This window comes from Giraffa tippelskirchi, chromosome 7 (genome assembly GCF_054371585.1).
Source record: "Giraffa tippelskirchi isolate mGirTip1 chromosome 7, T2T-mGirTip1v1.2.pri, whole genome shotgun sequence".
Lineage (NCBI taxonomy): Eukaryota > Metazoa > Chordata > Mammalia > Artiodactyla > Giraffidae > Giraffa > Giraffa tippelskirchi.
Window position 1 is genome coordinate 89,570,602 of NC_137281.1, and position 17,365 is coordinate 89,587,966.

The following is a 17,365-nucleotide window of genomic DNA, read 5'->3' on the forward strand; positions in this document are numbered from 1 at the left end:
GTCACTTCCGCAACGTCGTGCGTCGCTCTCCGCTGATTGGAAGGAGCACCTTGGGGCTGTTGCGAGTCAGGCCCGGGAAGGCCGAGCGGACTGAAAGGCTAGCTATCGCCTCCTGGAGCTTGGTGGGATAATGGCATGTAGGAGTGTTAGAGGCGTCCCCGGAGGTGGTATCTGGGTATTACCGTCGCTCCGACCGAAACGGGATTTCGAGGGAGAGGAATAGAGACGTTAACTGGGCTAGAGGGGCCGGAGGTCGATAGATTGAGCGGCTAGAGAGGCCGGAGGTAAGTGGCTGTAGAAGTCGGGCGGACCCGGAATCCAGAGGAAAAGGGACCATGACTTATGCTTATCTCTTCAAGTACATCATCATCGGAGACACAGGTAATCCGCGGGCGACAATCCTCAAGCTGGGGCGGGGATCCGAAACACCCAAATCGGGGCTTGGGGGCGGGGCTCATTTAGTGGGCTGGGCGATTAAGTGAAGCGGGGGCGGGGCGGGCCGCCGGGGGCGGGGCTCGGGGCTCCCCTTCCCCAGTCCTGGACGCCCCGACGACACTGGTCTGCTCTCGCTGCCTAACTCCTAGAGCACGCGTCTTCTTCTTTCAGGTGTGGGGAAGTCATGTCTCCTCCTGCAATTTACAGACAAGCGGTTCCAACCAGTCCACGACCTCACAATAGGTAAGTGCATATACCTCTCGTAGAATAGATTATGAAATCTGACTAAAGTAGAAAGTTAGCAGCTTTAGTGTTCCAAGTAAAAAAGTTACGTCTCCCTACTTTGGAGTTAGTCCAAAGTTGTGCTAAGTGAAGAGTGACTAAATGCTGAGAAATGGGCAGTAGTGTAATGGGGAGTAAGTAATTGAAAGGTGACTAGATTTAGAGATGACCATGAGGTATGGATTAGTTGCCTTAGATTTTTTTTTTTTTTAACAAATGTGATTTGTATGTTTATGTAAAATCCTACGAAAACGTACTGTTAATTCAAAAACTCGCCTTACTCTGCGGTAAATTAGTGTGAACCTCATTACTTTTTCAAAGTGATCACTACCATATAGATTTTGTGTGTGTGTTGGAGAGGAGGAAGCAAATGGAAGAGCCATCCCAAACCTAGAATAAAAGGTACATGAAACTGGTAACTTTTGTTTTAAAGAAAAGATATGATAATCATGAGTTTCAAAAACACTCTGGTAATCGTGGGAAATGTGAACATCTTCCACAAATTTGTGATATGGGACGACCTGCCGAGTTTTAACAACTCATTCCCCATAATCTCCATAAATCCAACCCAAATAAAGATTATATACATAAAACTAGCCTTCTTGCCATGCAGATGCAGTTTGAGAATAAAATCCCTAGCTCCCATTCTTACTATGTCGCTACTTCCAAGTCCCACATTATGGAACTCTGAAGCTACTACTGATCCCAAAGTACTTATTCAGAGCCAAATAACAGAAGTGGTTAGAAAAGGATTTAGTATCAACCAGAAAATATTTTTGTAAATGACTATTGTGAACAACCACAATGTGCTAGGTGCTAAGTGATACAGTGCTTAACAAGGCAAACGTGCCTACATTGAAAGCTCCAGTGTAGGAGGTGAGGTGAGGCTAGGGGCAGATACCAATGAATAAATTACTATTGCAAAAGGGGATAAGAGGCTGCCACATCTATCAGGAAATGCTGAAAATGGAAGCATGAGCAGGAACTAGCCAGGCAAAGGGGTTGTAGAGATGAGAGATAAGTGATCAGGGCAAGAGGGAAAAACAGGTGCAAAGGCTCAGGAATAACAGAGATTAGGCTAATTTGGAAAACTGAAAGTAATTTAATATGGCTTGACCATAGGATTTAAAGTGAAGACTGACCAGAAGTAAGGGTAGAGAACATTTGGGGTGGGGAAGGGGAGAGATGAAGTTTTGACACACCTAAAGGTAATGGGAGCAAGTGACAGGTTTCAAAGTAGCGGAATGAAGTGATCAATCAAGTTTCCCCAGAGTCCAATATATGCTCTGTTTCTTTCTGAATTCAGTCTTCTATACCAAGATAAACAAGGCAGTTGGATATAAAATGTGCACAAAATATGAAGGTTCTTCATAATTAGAGGAAGTTGCATAAAAGGGGACAGAAGTTGTATTTTTTAATTCTTCAGTATTGAAACTCCATTCCTCTTGTCCAGAAAGAAAACAAAATTAGTGACTTTTTTTTTTAGTAACTATCATTATTCTTGATGATGCAGTCTAGAGTAGTAAGGAACAATTTTTTTAATCTGCTTATTGACTGTAAAACTTTAGAGTTGAGAGAGATTCTGGATATATTGTGCCTGGGGCCCCTGAATAGCAGAAGCTAGATTAGTGCTGTTTCTTACCTGCAGATCAGAATTCCTGGAGTAAAGTACTGTGTAAAGATAGAAAATAGGACAAATTGTTTGACTTACCAATCAAGTATTTTTAATGTAAGTGATCTTCGATTTTTAAGTTTTGTCCTGACATTACCTTGATAGAAGTTGAATGCCAGGTAAACCAAAACCTTTATTCAGACTATATCTGTTTGCAAACTCCTGTGAGGAATGATGTTTTCTGATGAACTCTTGGAATTATTGGAGATCTGAAATGTTTCATTCTTGAGAACCTATTCTTAGGTGCTTTTCTAAAAAAAAACTCTGAAATTGCAAAAAGCCAAGTATTTATTGTTTCATATAGAGGACTAGAGAGTGACTTTGGGAAAATATTAAGAAATATTTTCAAAAAATTTAGAAGTTTTTAAAAAAGTTACAAAAATAAACATTTCTTAATCAAATTTAAGCATTAAACAATAGTTCTAAAAATTCATTCACCTTTTCTATTTGATTTCTTAATTATTTTATCCCCATATATGCTTTTCAGTTATATTCTTGAGGTGGTTGTCACCTGGAACACAGTTTTTAATTCTAGAAGATAAAACTTTAAGGAGCACAAAGTTAATTGGAGCAAATAGGGAACTGTAATGGGCTTAGTGGCACTAAGTGCGGAGGATGAGTAATTAGCACAGTGAGGACAAGCATGAACCTCTTGTCACAGTGGTTGTTGTTTGTGAGAATCACATTCTTTCTCTCGATTTTCACTGACAGGCGTGGAGTTTGGGGCCCGTATGGTCAACATTGATGGAAAACAAATCAAACTGCAAATCTGGGATACGGTAAGAGAAAACAAACATACTTTAGTCCCAAATATCACAGTAAAGGCTGATGCAGGGATAAAGGGCTATGACAGAGGAGCTAAGGATGGAGGCTAGAGTTCAGTTCAGTTCAGTCGCTCAGTCATGTCCAACTCTTGCGACCCCATGGCCTGCAGCACACCAGGCTTCTCTGTCCATCACCAACAGCTGGAACCTGCTCAAACTCATGTCCATTGAGTCAGTGATGCCATCCAACCATCTCATCCTCTGTCTTTGCCTTCTCCTCCTGCCTTCAATCTTGCCCAGCATCAGGGTCTTTTCCAGTGAGTCAGTTCTTCCCATCAGGTGACAAAAGTATTGGAGCTTCAGCTTCAGCATCAGTCCTTCAAATGAATATTCAGGACTGATTTCCTTTAGAATGGACTGGTTGGATCTCCTTGCAATCCAAGGGACTCTCAAGAGTCTTCTCCAGCACCACAGTTCAAAAGTATCAATTCTTTGGTGCTCAGCTTTCTTTATAGTCCAACTCTCACATCCATACATGACTATTGGGAAAACCATAGCTTTGACTAGACGGACCTTTATTGGCAAAGTAATATCTCTGCTTTTTAACATGCTTTTTAGGTTGGTCATAGCTTTTCTTCCAAGGAGCAAGCGTCTTTTAATTTCATGGCTACAGTCACCATAAGCAGTGGTTTTGGAGCCCAAGAAAATAAAGTCTGTTACTGTTTCCATTGTCTCCCCATCTACTTGCCTTGAAGTGATGGGACCGGATGCCATGATCTTAGTTTTTTGAATGTTGAGTTTTAAGCCAGCTTTTTTACCCTCCTCTTTCATCAAGAGACTCTTTAGTTTTTCTTCGCTTTCTGCCATAAGGGTGGTGTCATCTGCATATCTGAGGTTATTGATATTTCTCCTGGCAATCTTGATTCCAGCTTGTGCTTCATCCAGCCTGGCATTTCGCATGATGTACTCTGCATATAAGTTAAATAAACAGGGTGACAATATACAGCTTGACATGCTCCTTGCCCAATTTGGAACCAATCTGTCGTTCCATGTCTGGTTTTAACTGTTCTTCTTGACCAGCATACAGAGGTCAGAGGAGGTCGAGTGAAATCAAAGAGACAGGGAAGCTTTCACTACCATCTGTTACAGTTACAAATTCTGAATGTCATGTCTTTTTGTTTCAAATAACCAAAGTATATGTGAGTTTGCTTTGGTAAATATATTGATTAAATAATCCCAAATTCAGGAATTTCCTAGTAGTCCAGTGGTTAGGACTTAGCGCTTTCACTGCAAGGGCAGCATAAGGGTTTGATCCCTGGTCAGGAAACTACTATCCCACAAGTCATGCAGCATGGCCAAAAAAAAAAATCCCAGATTCATTTACATCTTACTTTGGAATACATTTTGATTCTTAAGAAATGAGCCTATCTGATTTTGTAGGAATGGATACTTTATATATCTTGAAATTGTATATAATGTGATGCTTCCATTTGGGAGAAATGAGAAAACTTAATTCTCTTTATCTCCATCTTAATTCTTTGCTGCTTTGGATTTTTTTTTTTTTAATTTATTTTTTTTTATTAGTTTTTTTTTTTCAGGCAGGTTTTCTTAGACTTTACTTCTTTTTCCCTTCTGTTTTGGTGTTCTGTTCATTTTTGCCATCTCTCTGTTGTTACACAGTTTTAAAACATGTTTATTTCAGAGTTTTCTGACCAGACAGTGTATTTCTAATAAGCATTTCTCAAATTTGCAACATCTTTTGATTGATGGGTTTTTTGTTTTTTTTTAAATGGGCCACTTGAATTTTTTTTAAGTTGAAGTATAGTTGATTTACAATTTCATTGACGGGACTATTTGCATATTCTCTGCTGCTGCTGCTGCTGCTAAGTTGCTTCAGTCGTGTCCGACTCTGTGCGACCCCATAGACAGCAGCCCACCAGGGTCCGCCGTCCCTGGGATTCTCCAGGCAAGAACACTGGAGTGGGTTGCCATTTCCTTCTCCTTTTTTTATTAGTTTATTTTCTATTTTTTAACTTTACAATATTGTATTTGTTTTGCCATACATTGACATGAATCCACCATGGGTGTACATGTTTTCCCCCTCCAGAACCCCCCTTCCACCTCCCTCCCCATCCCATCCCTCCAGGTCATCCCGGTGCACCAGCCCTGAGTACCCTGTATCATGCATTGAACCTGGATTGGCGATTCATTTCACATATGATAATTTACATGCTTCCATGCCATTCTCCCAAATCATCTCGCCCTCGCCCTCTCCTGGATTTTTTTTTAAACTGGAGATGGACAAAGATACCTCAGACTGATGCAGATCAACCCAAATTGAATGGCTCACTCTTTCTAGCTTTTTTTTTTTAATATTTATTTTTATTTATTTATTTGACTTGCACCAGCTCTTAGTTGCAGCAGCAGGATCTTTAGTTGCAGTATGTGGGATCTAGTTCCCTGGCTAGGGATCAAACTCTGGCCCCCTGCATTGGGAGCTCAGAGTCTTAGCCACTGGACCACCAGGGAAGTCTCTTTCTAACTTATTGCCTTGCAAACTTTGGTTCAGGAAATTGATTGAGATTAAGAAGTAAAGTGATTTGATTTCAAAAATGATTTGTGATAGTGCACTGAAAGTGTTTTCATTTGCAAAAGTTAAATGCTTCTATTGATTCAACCATCACCCAGGCCTCCCTCAGACTTTTCCCTTTTAGCTCTTGGAAGGACTTGAGGAAGGAGAGGGCTTTCAACCATAGCAGAAGAGGAAAAAAAGGAAGTTAGAAGCCAACCAGGAATCAAATGACTTAAGACATAAAACTATTAGGGAAAAAAAATAAAATTGAAGTGAGCTCTTGGAGGGAAAAAATATGTTTTAGATCTTAAAGTATGGTTAATATTACCAACAAAGTTCTTTAGAATTACTTTCAGCTTTTGATGTTCTAACAGGTATGCAATAAGACACTTATATGATTGTTGTAGTAAGAGATTCTTGTACTGTTGGAAATGTAACCTAGAACTAGTGTACTAGAACAGTCTTCTTACCTTAAACCTAGCTTTAGATTGTGTGACATAATGTTTAAGAAAACAGACTTTTTTGCTATGGAGTATTATACTAAGCTCCTACATTTAAATTATGGATTTGGCATTTATAGAATTTTTAACTTTTGGCCAGTTACTGAACTGACCTTTGAGCCTAATTTTTCGCATTTGTGTTAATTATTAGTATCATGAATGTTATTGTTGATATATTGTGTAAAAGCTATTTATTTTCCCATGTCCAGATCTTAGTTTCCCTATCTTTAAGAACAATCATCTCCCTTCCTATGTAGACAGAAGGATAAGCAATTTCAAGAATGTGAAAATTTTTCTGATAGAATAGTCAATGCCCAGGGAATTCATATTTAGATGATTTTGCTTCCTTTGATGAAACCTGTCCTCTCCAAAAACCAAAAACCTATTCCATCAAGAAAGCAAAAGTATCCTGTATATGGGGGCATTAGTAAATTGCTCAGTTATAAATAAATCTTAATATCTTAGCCCCCATTGGAAATGAAAGTAGAAAATAAACTTGAATTTTTTTTTAGGACAACTCTGTCCTAGGCCCTGGAGTTCTTTCCCTGTTTGTTATTCCTATTTGCAATGACAAGATCCCAGTAAGGGACATCTTGGTAGTCCTGCCTTTGTGTATGTGTGTGCTAAGTCACTTCAGTCGTGTCCAGCGCTTTGTGACCCTGTGGACTGTAGCTCACCAGTCTCCTCTGTCCATCAGATTCTCCAGGCAAGAATACTGGAGTGTGTTTCCATGCTCTCCTCCAGGGGATCTTCCCAACTCAGGGATCAAACTCGTGTCTCTTAAGTCTCCTGCAGTGGCAGAAGGGTTCTTTACCATTAGCACCATCTGGGAAGCCCTGTCTTGCCTTTATCAGTCACTAAAGGTCAGTTAGTATGTGCCTAATTTAAGTGCTTTGTATCTAATTTTCTACGTTGATCCATTGGAATGAAACTTCTATTATATAGAGCATTGGCATTCTAAGATAATTTTCTAAGACAAAGGAGTAGAAACAAAAAACAAAGGTAATATGTTCAACATCATATGGGACTGAAAAATACTCTGAGTTTCTAGTTCTATTTCCAGTTCTCTCCTAGGGGATATTGTGTGGAAATGTCTTTGATTGTCACACTGACTGTAGGGTAAATACATTCAGTGACAGGGAGCCAGGGATACTTAACATTCAGCAATTAAATGGACAGTCTCACAGGAAGAATTGACCCACTCAAAATATCAGTTGTACTCCCCCTGAAAGATATTGATTTCCCACCTGGACTTCTCCCTGGGCATTCAGGTTTTCTTTTCACCTATTCTCTTTTCTTAATAGAAGTTCTTATGTAAAATTAACTCCTTTGTGTTAGAGTGGCATCTAATCAAGTAACTTCTCTGCAAATAACCTGGTTTTGTTGGGATTTTTTTTGTTGCCATGTTGATGGAAAAGGCTGGACAAGAATCCTTCCGTTCTATCACCCGTTCCTACTACAGGGGAGCAGCCGGTGCACTGCTGGTGTATGACATTACAAGGTGAGTCAGATCTGCTGGGTGAGAGAGAGACTCTTTCTTATGTTCTCAAAATCTTTTTAATCCACTGAATCTAGTAAGAATGCTAAAGAGAAATTGCCTCTTTTATATTTTTCTTTACACATGTAAGTTTCCCCCTTTTCCTATGCATTTGGAATTGCTTTGGCATTTTTTAATGGGCCTCTGACCCACTTTTGAAATTTTTCTGCTGTAGGCGTGAAACCTTCAACCACCTGACCTCATGGTTAGAGGATGCCCGGCAGCACTCTAGTTCCAACATGGTTATCATGCTGATTGGGAATAAGAGGTAAAATTTTATTTGTATAAATAATAAGTACTAGCAGTCATCTAGGTACTCTTTGGATATTGAATCATTTGGGACCTAAACGTTTTTAGTTTAGGTTCATTAGTGTCTCAGTTTAAAAAAGATTTTTTATTGTAGTAAAATATATGTAACATAAAACTTACCATTTTAACCATTTTTAAGGGTACAGTTCTGTGGCATTAAGTACGTTCACATTGTTATACAACCATCACCACCGTTTATCTCCAGAACTTTTTTATGTTCCCCAACTGAAACTCTGTTCCCATAAACACTAATTTCACATTTCCCATCCCACTATTGTTGTTTAGCCGCTAAGTTGTGTCCAGCTCTTTTGTGACCCTATGAACTGTGGCCCGCCAGACTCCTCTGTCTGTGGGATTTCCCAGACGAAAATACTGGAGTGGGTTGCCATTTCCTTCTCCAGGGGATCTTCCCAACCCAGGGATTGAAACTGCGTCTCCTGCATTGCAGGTGGATTCTTTACCACTGAGCCATCAGGGAAGATCCCCATCCCACTAGCCCCTAGCAATCATCATTCTACTTTGTCTCTTCTGACTACTTTAGGAATCTTACAATATTTGTCCTCTTGTTCCTGGCTTTTGTTTAGCATAACATCCTTAAGGTTTATCTATATTGTAGCGTGTGTCAGAAGTTTCTTCTGTTTTAAGGCTAGATAGCAATCCATTGGATGTATTTACCACATTTTCTTTATTATCCATTGATGTACACTTTGGTTGCTTCTAACTTTTGGCTGTTGTGAATAATGCTGCTGGTCAACATGGGTGTACAAAGATCTGCTTGGGTCCCTGCTTTCAGTTCTTTAGGATATATGACCAGAAGTGGAACTGCTGGATCTTATGGAAATTCTGTTTAATTTTTTGAGGTGCTGCTGTACTGTTTTCCATAGTGGCTGCACTACTTAACATCACTACTCTCAGTGCACAAGCATTCCAGTTTCTCCACATCCTTAGCAACATTTGTTATTCTCAATGAATTTTCTAAGGCACCCATAGGCCAAAAGACATACTTGATAGTTTTGTTATTAAATAGATAGGTCTAAACAAAATAGCAGGTATTTTTGTCATAGCAACTGAGTAACTGTTTGAAAAACAAAAAACATGAATTAAAAGGAAAAGAATTTCTTATTTCATTTTAAGTAACCATAATTACTTGCTAATGACCTGTGTATGCCTATCAGGCACAGCACAGCTTGTCAAACCTTGGAGTTAATATTGGGCACTACCACTCTCTTTTGTGTTGCAAATTGATTTTTGTGCAGTGTTTGCTTTTTGTCACAGCAGTTGCCAAGAATGCAGCCTCACAAAGAAGTGCAAATGTTGAATCTATCATGATCTGATTTTGACACTGCCAATTATATTAAGCTTGTATTTATGTGGGGGCTTCTCTAGTGGCTCAGTGGTAAAGAATCCACCTGCCAGGGCAGGAGACACAGGTTCTATCCCTGGGTTGGGAAGATCCCCTGGAGAAGGAAATGGCAACCCCCTCCAGTGTTCTCGCCTGGGGAATCCCAGGGACAGAGGAGCCTGTCAGGCTACGGTTCATGGGGTCGCAAAAGAGTCAGATATGACTTAGCGACTAAACAACAACAATTTATGTGGTGTTCTGATGTTGAGTGTTGCCGTGTTTCCCTTGAGTATTTAAAATAACCCGTGGCATCTAGAACTGTGGCCGCAGACTGATTATACTCATTGGTTCAGCCAATTTGTGAAAAACCTTAACTACGTCCTAGATATTGTGCTAGACCCTGAGTGGGCAAGGTGAAAACAAAATCCTGCCCTCATTCCCACGGAGCTCACAGTCTAGTGGGGACGTAGATATTAAATATAAAATGATTTGTATCTGTTTACAAATTATGATAAATGCAGTGAAGGGGAAAAAAAGGGCACTATAAAAAAGAGTACCAGAATACTTATTTATTTTTTATAATTTTATTTGGGCTTTCCTGGTGACTCAGATGGTAAAGAATCTGCCTGCGATGCAGGAGGCCAGGGTTCGATCCTGGGATGGGGAAGATCCCCTGAAGGGAATGGCTACCCACTTCAGTATTCTTGCTTAGAGAATCCCATGAACAAAGGAGTCTGGGGTCTTAGTTGCTGCTTGTGGGCTTTCTCTAGTTTTGGAGAGCTGGAGCTACTCACTAGTTGCAGTGTGCAGGCTTCTCGATTTTGTGGCTTCTCTTGTTTCAGAGCACGGGCTCTAAGGCATGCAGGCTTCAGTAGTTGTGGCAAATGGGCTAGGTAGTTGTGGCACACTGGCTTAGCTGCTCTGCTCTGAGGCATGTGGGATCTTCCCAGACCAAGGATCAAACCAGTGTCCCCTGCGTTGGACCACTGGACCACCAGGGAAGCCCCAGAGTACTTACTTTCGATTTAGAGTTGTAATTTAAACTGGAATCTTAAGGATGGGCAAGAGTTCCCTGGGCAAAGAGTTTTTAAAAAGGTGTCAGATAGGGGTAAGAAACTCTGTGAAAGCTTTAGATTGAGAAGAAGCTTGATAAGTTTATAATGTTGAAAGAAACCTGGTGTGGTTAGACTAAATCAAAGGGGAATGGTTACAAGATAAGGTTGGAAAAGAAGGCAGGAGCCAGATCTCGTGGCACTTACAGACCTGAGTGAGGAGTCTGGATTTTATTCTAAACACAGTAGGAAGCATTTAAGAGTTTTAAGCAGAGAAGTAGCTTGATCAGATTTTAAAAGATCTGGAGGGGAGCAAGGGTTGATGTGGTCTCAGCTGCAGCAGTCCAAGTGAGAAAGTGGTGGATTGGACTAGGTCAGTGACACTGGAGAGAGAGAGAAGGAATGATTGTAAGGTACATTTTGGAAGTACTTCGCTTTGGGGTGAATTGGGTATTTGGTGTGAAGAAGGAAAAAATGTTAATAATAACCTTGGTTTTTGGCTTGCGCCATTTATGGAGATGTGGAAGTGTTGGACAGAGTTGGGTTGGAGGGAAAAGATGATGTTTCATCTTGATGTACATCTGAGGTGCCTTTTACACCTGAGTAGAAATGAACAGGCAAAAGGACAAACAGATCTGGAACTTAGAGGTGTGCCTGGACTAGATGTTCAAATTTAGGACTCTTGCCATTTCAGGTTAGTTCTTCCTTGGTCTTCACACAGCTCATGAAAAATAAGTATATGTTTTGCAGATTTGTTGTTTTCTAGTGGACTTACTCCTGGATTTTTTCTTTCATGGTGAAAAACCGGAATCCTCTCAAATGAAAATATCCAGTTTGAAAAATGAAAATCGGACAGTTCACCATAATCTTATTCTGCATCCTTTTATCTTGTGTTTCATAAAGTCTTTCCATGCCACTTTATTCTTCCTCAGTCCTTGGCTCTGTCCTCAATATCACCTAATTTTATCCGTATCATTTTCTCTGAATCTTTCATTTCTCTGGTGTCAGGCTGCAGCTTATTATACATGTTAATAATGATACTAGTGAGTTAAGGCAACTGTGTTCTCCTTATTCCTTCCTGTCTCTCTTTTTGTGGCTTGATTCCAGTAATGAGGAAGACATTGATCACTATATGGTGTGACATCCATGGCTTTTGTACTTCCCAGTAACTGGAATTTCCCTTTCCTCTTCTTTCCTTTGGTTTAACTGGATCTCCTTCAAAAAAGAAGAATACAGCATAGACCTTGAGAAACTATGGGGCTTGCCTAACCTTTTATAAACCCTTTTCTCTGTAATAAGAGATAAGGCATTATCCTCAACTGTGCAGCAGCTGTCAAGAATCTGATCTGAAGAATATTTTCCCAGAGGCTACAGAAATCAGTAACCCTGTACAAGAGGACACCATTCAGGATCTGCCTTCTTTATGGATTAACTGGCAGTTGAAACAGCTATGGGATTCTTTTAGAATAAATTTCTTCTTTCACTTGGGTCTTTTTTTAGTTTTCTCCTCAATTAATGATTAATCTCTTGCAGTGACTTAGAGTCCCGTAGGGATGTGAAGAGAGAAGAAGGAGAAGCCTTTGCTCGGGAACATGGACTTATATTCATGGAAACTTCAGCCAAAACAGCCTGCAATGTTGAGGAGGTACTATTTGGGAAAAAGTAGGAAAAGCTTTTCAGAGATTACACCGTATCTTTGTCCCCGTTTTTTTTTTTTTTTCTCAGAATTCTCCTGCCCGGTTAAAACATGGGTAAGAAAAGGATGTCTTGTGCTCATAGTGACCATGTGTCTCCCTTTAAGGGAATTGTTCCATTTGTTTTTCCTTGATTCCTAAGGCTTTACTTTTATATTAAGTAACATTAACTGGTAAGTGTGGATTTACACTACTGTTATTTGTAAATCATCTTAGTTGGAGGAACTAATGAATTCCATCTTAGTCATTCCTAAGTCTGGTGTTGAATCTGTCTTAAGTAACTGACTCAGAAGAGAGCATGTTTGTTTTATTTGCAGAGTGTGCCAATCTGGGAACCCTAGGTACATCTTGTGTCAGTACCAAAATACCATAGAATCCCTTTTTTCTATTTGAAATTGTTTGGAATGGCTTTTACAGGGCCTTTGGAGGACCTTGTGTATTTTTACTCAATTCTCCTAATGGTTCCCAATTCACCTTTGAAATCCAAATAGGAATAATATTTGTATTCTCTTTTCCTAATTTCTCTACCTAAACTTGAGCCTAATACAATGATTTATGTCTCCTTCAGGCCTTCATTAACACAGCCAAAGAAATATATAGGAAGATCCAGCAGGGTTTATTTGATGTCCACAATGAGGTAAGATAGGGTGAGGGGCTGACAATTAATTTTGCTTTGTTTTAAACAGGACAGAATGCTTCCTAGAATATAAGCACTTCCTGTCTAACATGATACTATATGAAGCTATATGAACTGGCATAGCTTGTCTGTTTTTTTCTCAAGTCTGAGACCCAGACTGCTTAAAGAGATTATTAATTGCTGATCTAAAAGGTTTATACATTATGGGAGGTTTTCTTCTTAACCTCAGTTTTCTATTATTCCAAAGCATGGGGGAGGTGTGATTGTTAATTGCTTAGCTTGTCATTTCTATAAAGCACATTTGGGGGGAAAAAAAATGAATTATATGCTAATTTGCTGACACTTCTGTTTTACCTACTCTTACCAATCACATCCTGATTCTGCACATAGCTGTTAAACTTAAGTACAATAGTCGCTTTAAAAATGGGCACAGAAGCCACTTCCAGTGATCTATAATATCACAGGTGGTCACCTTATCTTCACCATCACAGATTATTGTTCCACAGCAGTCTGGCTAAGGTACATGGTTACCTGCCAAGGCCATACCTGCTTCTAGAAATTGTAATTAATGATTTCTCCTTTTATCCCTCTCGTTTCTCCCACTTACTTTCACACTGAGGTGGGAACTATTGCCTCTTTTCTCTTACAGGCAAATGGCATCAAGATTGGACCCCAGCAGTGTATTTCAACCTCAGTGGGACCCAGTGCCTCCCAGCGGGGCTCTCGTGACATGGGGGCTGACTCTGGCTGCTGCTGAACAACTGACCTGGACTTTTTTTTTTTCCTTCCTGGAACAGCTTCAGATCAATAGGCTTAAAGAAAGAGGTCTTACATGCTTTGGCTGAGAAAAGCCTCTTTTCAAGGTGTGATGTTTTGCCTTTCCACTTAAAGACCAGAGGAGAATTTGGGCCCTTATTGACCTGTCCTTCTTCAGGGACGTGAGCATTCCCTATAGATTAGGGCTCTTCTCATCCTCATGTTTTAATTTGTAAAATGTTAGGATCAAAGCTGATTGTCATGGTAGTTCAAAAATAAATTCTTTTATAAGCAGACACAATCTACTCCCTACCAAGAATTAGTAACAAAGGTCTAGGACATTCTGCTTGAGCCCTTGAGGTGACTGGGATCTGACTGCCCTTTGGGTTTTAGGTCCTCAGTTGAGGGATTTCATTGAGGTTTTTCACTTGCCACTACATAAGAATTGTTGCAGAAGGCAGTTCCTTCTACTTGAACTGCTCAAGGATGATGAGCACTTCTCCACCATCCCATTTCTAGTTTCTCTGTTTCAGAGTAAATATAAAACTTTTGAGAGTAGTAGAGTTGCTCCTGGACCTGTAGCCACTTACTATCATTACCTAGAGAAAACATCTTTCTCTGTTTGTTTTGTTTTAGGGACCAAACCTAACATTAGTAAGTCAGTGTCTTTCACCAAATAGACTCATACCGTTTTATCCCATTCACTTCTTAAGGAGACCTATTTAGACTTTCTATCAAGCTAATCTGCCTACTGCACATGACATATTTGCCTCCACTCCTATGCCTTTGCACATGCCCTACTATACACTACTGTTATACTCAAAATCCACATTTTTTTCCTTTGGAAAGCCTTCTTTGACTGACCTAGGGACTTCTGAACAATTATTGACACAGTACCTTTTAGCTTTCATATATTGTTTATTCATATGTATATTTATTTGTATTTATGTTACTTTGTAAATATGTTTTATAGTAGCTTTGTGTGTGGAACCTGTCTCCCCATATAGGTTGTAAGCTCCTTGAGAGCAGGAACCCCTGGTATCCTTTTACTTTTGTAAACCACTTCCTCCACATTCCTTCACAGTGCCTAGTGCTACTTGTGTGATCACTGAATTTGACTGACAAAGACTTGGAACAGGTTTATTTTAGGCTGTAGAGGAAACAAAAAGCCTTACAGTCATCTCTTTGTAATTCTATCTCAGTCTCTTCCATCTGCTTACCCTGAATTCTTTATTGCTTTTCTCCTTCTCCTCTCTCTCCTTTCCCTGGCTGTTTGCCTCCATTCCATGCAGCATACAATAAAGCTGCCTGCTTCCAAGCAGTCAAATAAGTGGATACTTCTCCATTTGAAGAGCATACAATACTATCCTAGTCAAGTCTGTCTTTGCTGTACTTATCATGCAGCCTTCTGGGTCAGTTGCTATACTGATGTCTCATTTTCTTCCACAGCACTGCGGTCTTGTGAATTTTTTTCTCTTTTTTTTTGGTTGTCGATAAATTGTTTCATTATTAAATATATGCATGTATCCAAGCTGCTCACATTTCATGTGTCATTTCTGATTGTATCACAAACATAAGTAGATACTCTTCTTCTAGGGAATTGTATCAAAGGTATTGGAAGAAGCCTTCTTGAGATACATTCATTTTATACTGGATTCTGCCCCCAGTAGCAGTAGTATTAGTTCACACTGTACCACAGGAAGTTGGAAGGCATATGGAGTACTGCTTTGATTAAGGTTTGGTTTGGTTTTGTTTTTGAAAACTCCTACCTCATTCCAAAAAGGATTAAGCCTGTTGAATTTGGCTGGTCTGCTCACACCAGAGACAGAATTAAAGTAAATAAAACTTTATGGTTTCTGTACAGGAGTTTTCCTCTATCAAAGAAACCTTTAGTGATCAGGATGAATCAGAACATTGATCAGACATAGCATTCTGTCTAGAGCTGCTGCTTTTTGCTTTTGGAGTGTTGTGTTTTTTTTTTTTAACTTGGTAAACAACTCAAATATCTCTTGAATTGATAATCCCATATTATCCAAAAACCACTCATAACCTTCTATACTCAGGTATTTCACCAATTTTAAGCATAAGAAAGGAGAGTATCTGGGCAAATTCATGACCTTTGTTGATCACTGCTGATGTTCTGAATGAAATGGTCATGAATAGTTACAGAAAATGCATCTCCCACCCCCATGTGAAGAATACTGGTTATAAGATAATATGAGTGTTGGTTGATTTTTGAAGCCCAGGACCGTTGGAAATCATACTACTTATAGCAGTCTAAGTCATTACTATTTATAGGTCATCGCATATGGCAGGGATACCCATTCCCCTTTCTGTCTGTGCCTAATAACTGGTTCCTTTGATAGCGGGTTTATTTTGTACCAAATAAGCAGAAGGCTAATAGGTTCTCATTCTAGAAACTATAATTAAGGTTATATCTGTATATGCATTTACACATTGTTCTGGTAAGCCCTAATACTAACATCAAATTTGATATAAGGACAGTGGTAGCCAAGGAAGAATTTGGCCAACAGATTTTGTTCAATATACAGAGAAATATACTTGGCCAAGTCTTCTGTGATAAAATGTTGAAACACATGACTCCTTAAGGTCTCTGAGCTCCTACTATGTGTGACCATGCAAATGTTACTTCTTGAGAAATTCCTTTAATGACAGGGAAAGACACACTTCACTCGGGATTTCAAGAAAATTAAAAACTTCCTGTAGCAAGTTTTAATAGCAGTAGAGTTAAACTAGAAAACATGGGTAAATCTTTCTCATTGAGGGCAAGAGAATTTCACCTACTGTAAAATTACTTCCGTAACAATTTAAACGCAATCATTATCATTAGGAAATTACTCTGCAGCCAATATTTCTAAGGCAGTCTCTTAATGCCCTCCTTGCATATAATTTCACTTCTAAGACTTACATCGTTTGCTCTATCCGTATTCACAAGTAGTTTGGGTCTATTGATGAATTTAGGCCTTTTTTTTTTTAAGTTGAAATTCTTTCCTGAATCCTGTTCATTTCCAACTGACTAGCAGTACTCTGTACTATCAAAGTCAGAACACTGGAAAACTTGCGAGAGAAACATAAGAATTAGAAGATCTAGAATAGATGCATAACCTATGCTGATCTTAGGCTGATATCTTGAGGATTGAGGAATCTCTAAAGGATTATCCCAGGAACTCAGAAAATCCACTCATTTCAAGAATTAATTTTTGCTTCTTTGATTTGGTTATGATCGCTTCACTTGTATGAGAGAGGGTGGGGGTTGCCTCCAAGCACACTAAGTATTACTCCAGGTTTCCTCCCCATCGTGACTGGGGGGTACTCTGATTACGTAAAGAAGAGTACGTTGGAGCTGAACCTAAGCAGTCGGACAGGACTCCGAAAAGGGCTTTAGATCCCTTAAGATCCCGTCCTCCTCCCGGCCCTAAGGCACCAGCCCGATCCAAGATGGCTTCCCAGATACAGGTAACTAAATGTTTTAGTTTAGAGCGCCCCCAACGGCGGGGGTCAGGAAAAGAAAGATGCGGAGAGATCCGAAAGCCCGTGAACGGAAAGCGGTCGGAGACAAGGTACCGCCAGATTTTATTTTCAATCAGGCATATGTGTGGTTGCCTCAGCCTTTTAGGACCTCCCATCCTCAAGAGACTTCCTGGATGGAGCTCACATTACCCTGCTGGAAGAGGCGGGGCATCGGCCCTGCCATTGGCGGGTGGGAGCGTAGGTGGGCGGAGCAAGGGAGCATGGACTACTAGCAAGCTAGATTGAGGCGAGGGCTGGCCATGCTCCGCCGGAAGGCGCCTT

General features: G+C 39.9%; 1 protein-coding gene across 3 annotated transcripts; it reads left to right on the plus strand.

Moving 5' to 3' along the window:
• The first annotated feature begins 63 nt into the window (after nt 1–63).
• Nucleotides 64–15,083, plus strand: RAB2B (RAB2B, member RAS oncogene family). Of its 3 annotated transcripts, XR_014058670.1 has the most exons (9): nt 64–381; nt 607–678; nt 3,101–3,168; nt 7,644–7,726; nt 7,938–8,030; nt 11,999–12,110; nt 12,728–12,796; nt 13,446–13,659; nt 15,002–15,083. XR_014058670.1 is itself a non-coding variant. In XM_081506902.1 (8 exons), the coding sequence occupies exons 1-8, from the start codon at nt 336–338 to the stop codon at nt 13,551–13,553; spliced, it is 651 nt and encodes a 216-aa protein (XP_081363028.1). In that variant the 5' UTR covers nt 64–335; the 3' UTR covers nt 13,554–15,083. The 3 variants fall into 3 exon arrangements, 2 of the variants coding, with proteins under 2 accessions (XP_081363028.1, XP_081363029.1); XM_081506902.1 differs by having other exon boundaries at nt 13,446–15,083; XM_081506903.1 differs by lacking the exon at nt 607–678 and having other exon boundaries at nt 13,446–15,083.
• Nucleotides 15,084–17,365: the final 2,282 nt, after the last annotated feature.

Excerpts from the sequence above, each read along its gene's own strand:
- RAB2B (XM_081506902.1), top strand. The coding sequence starts at position 336 with ATGACTTATGCTTATCTCTTCAAGTACATCATCATCGGAGACACAG. Across the intron at positions 3,169-7,643 it reads AACTGCAAATCTGGGATACG|GCTGGACAAGAATCCTTCCG; the intron begins GTAAGAGAAAAC and ends TTGATGGAAAAG. Across the intron at positions 12,111-12,727 it reads CAGCCTGCAATGTTGAGGAG|GCCTTCATTAACACAGCCAA; the intron begins GTACTATTTGGG and ends TGTCTCCTTCAG.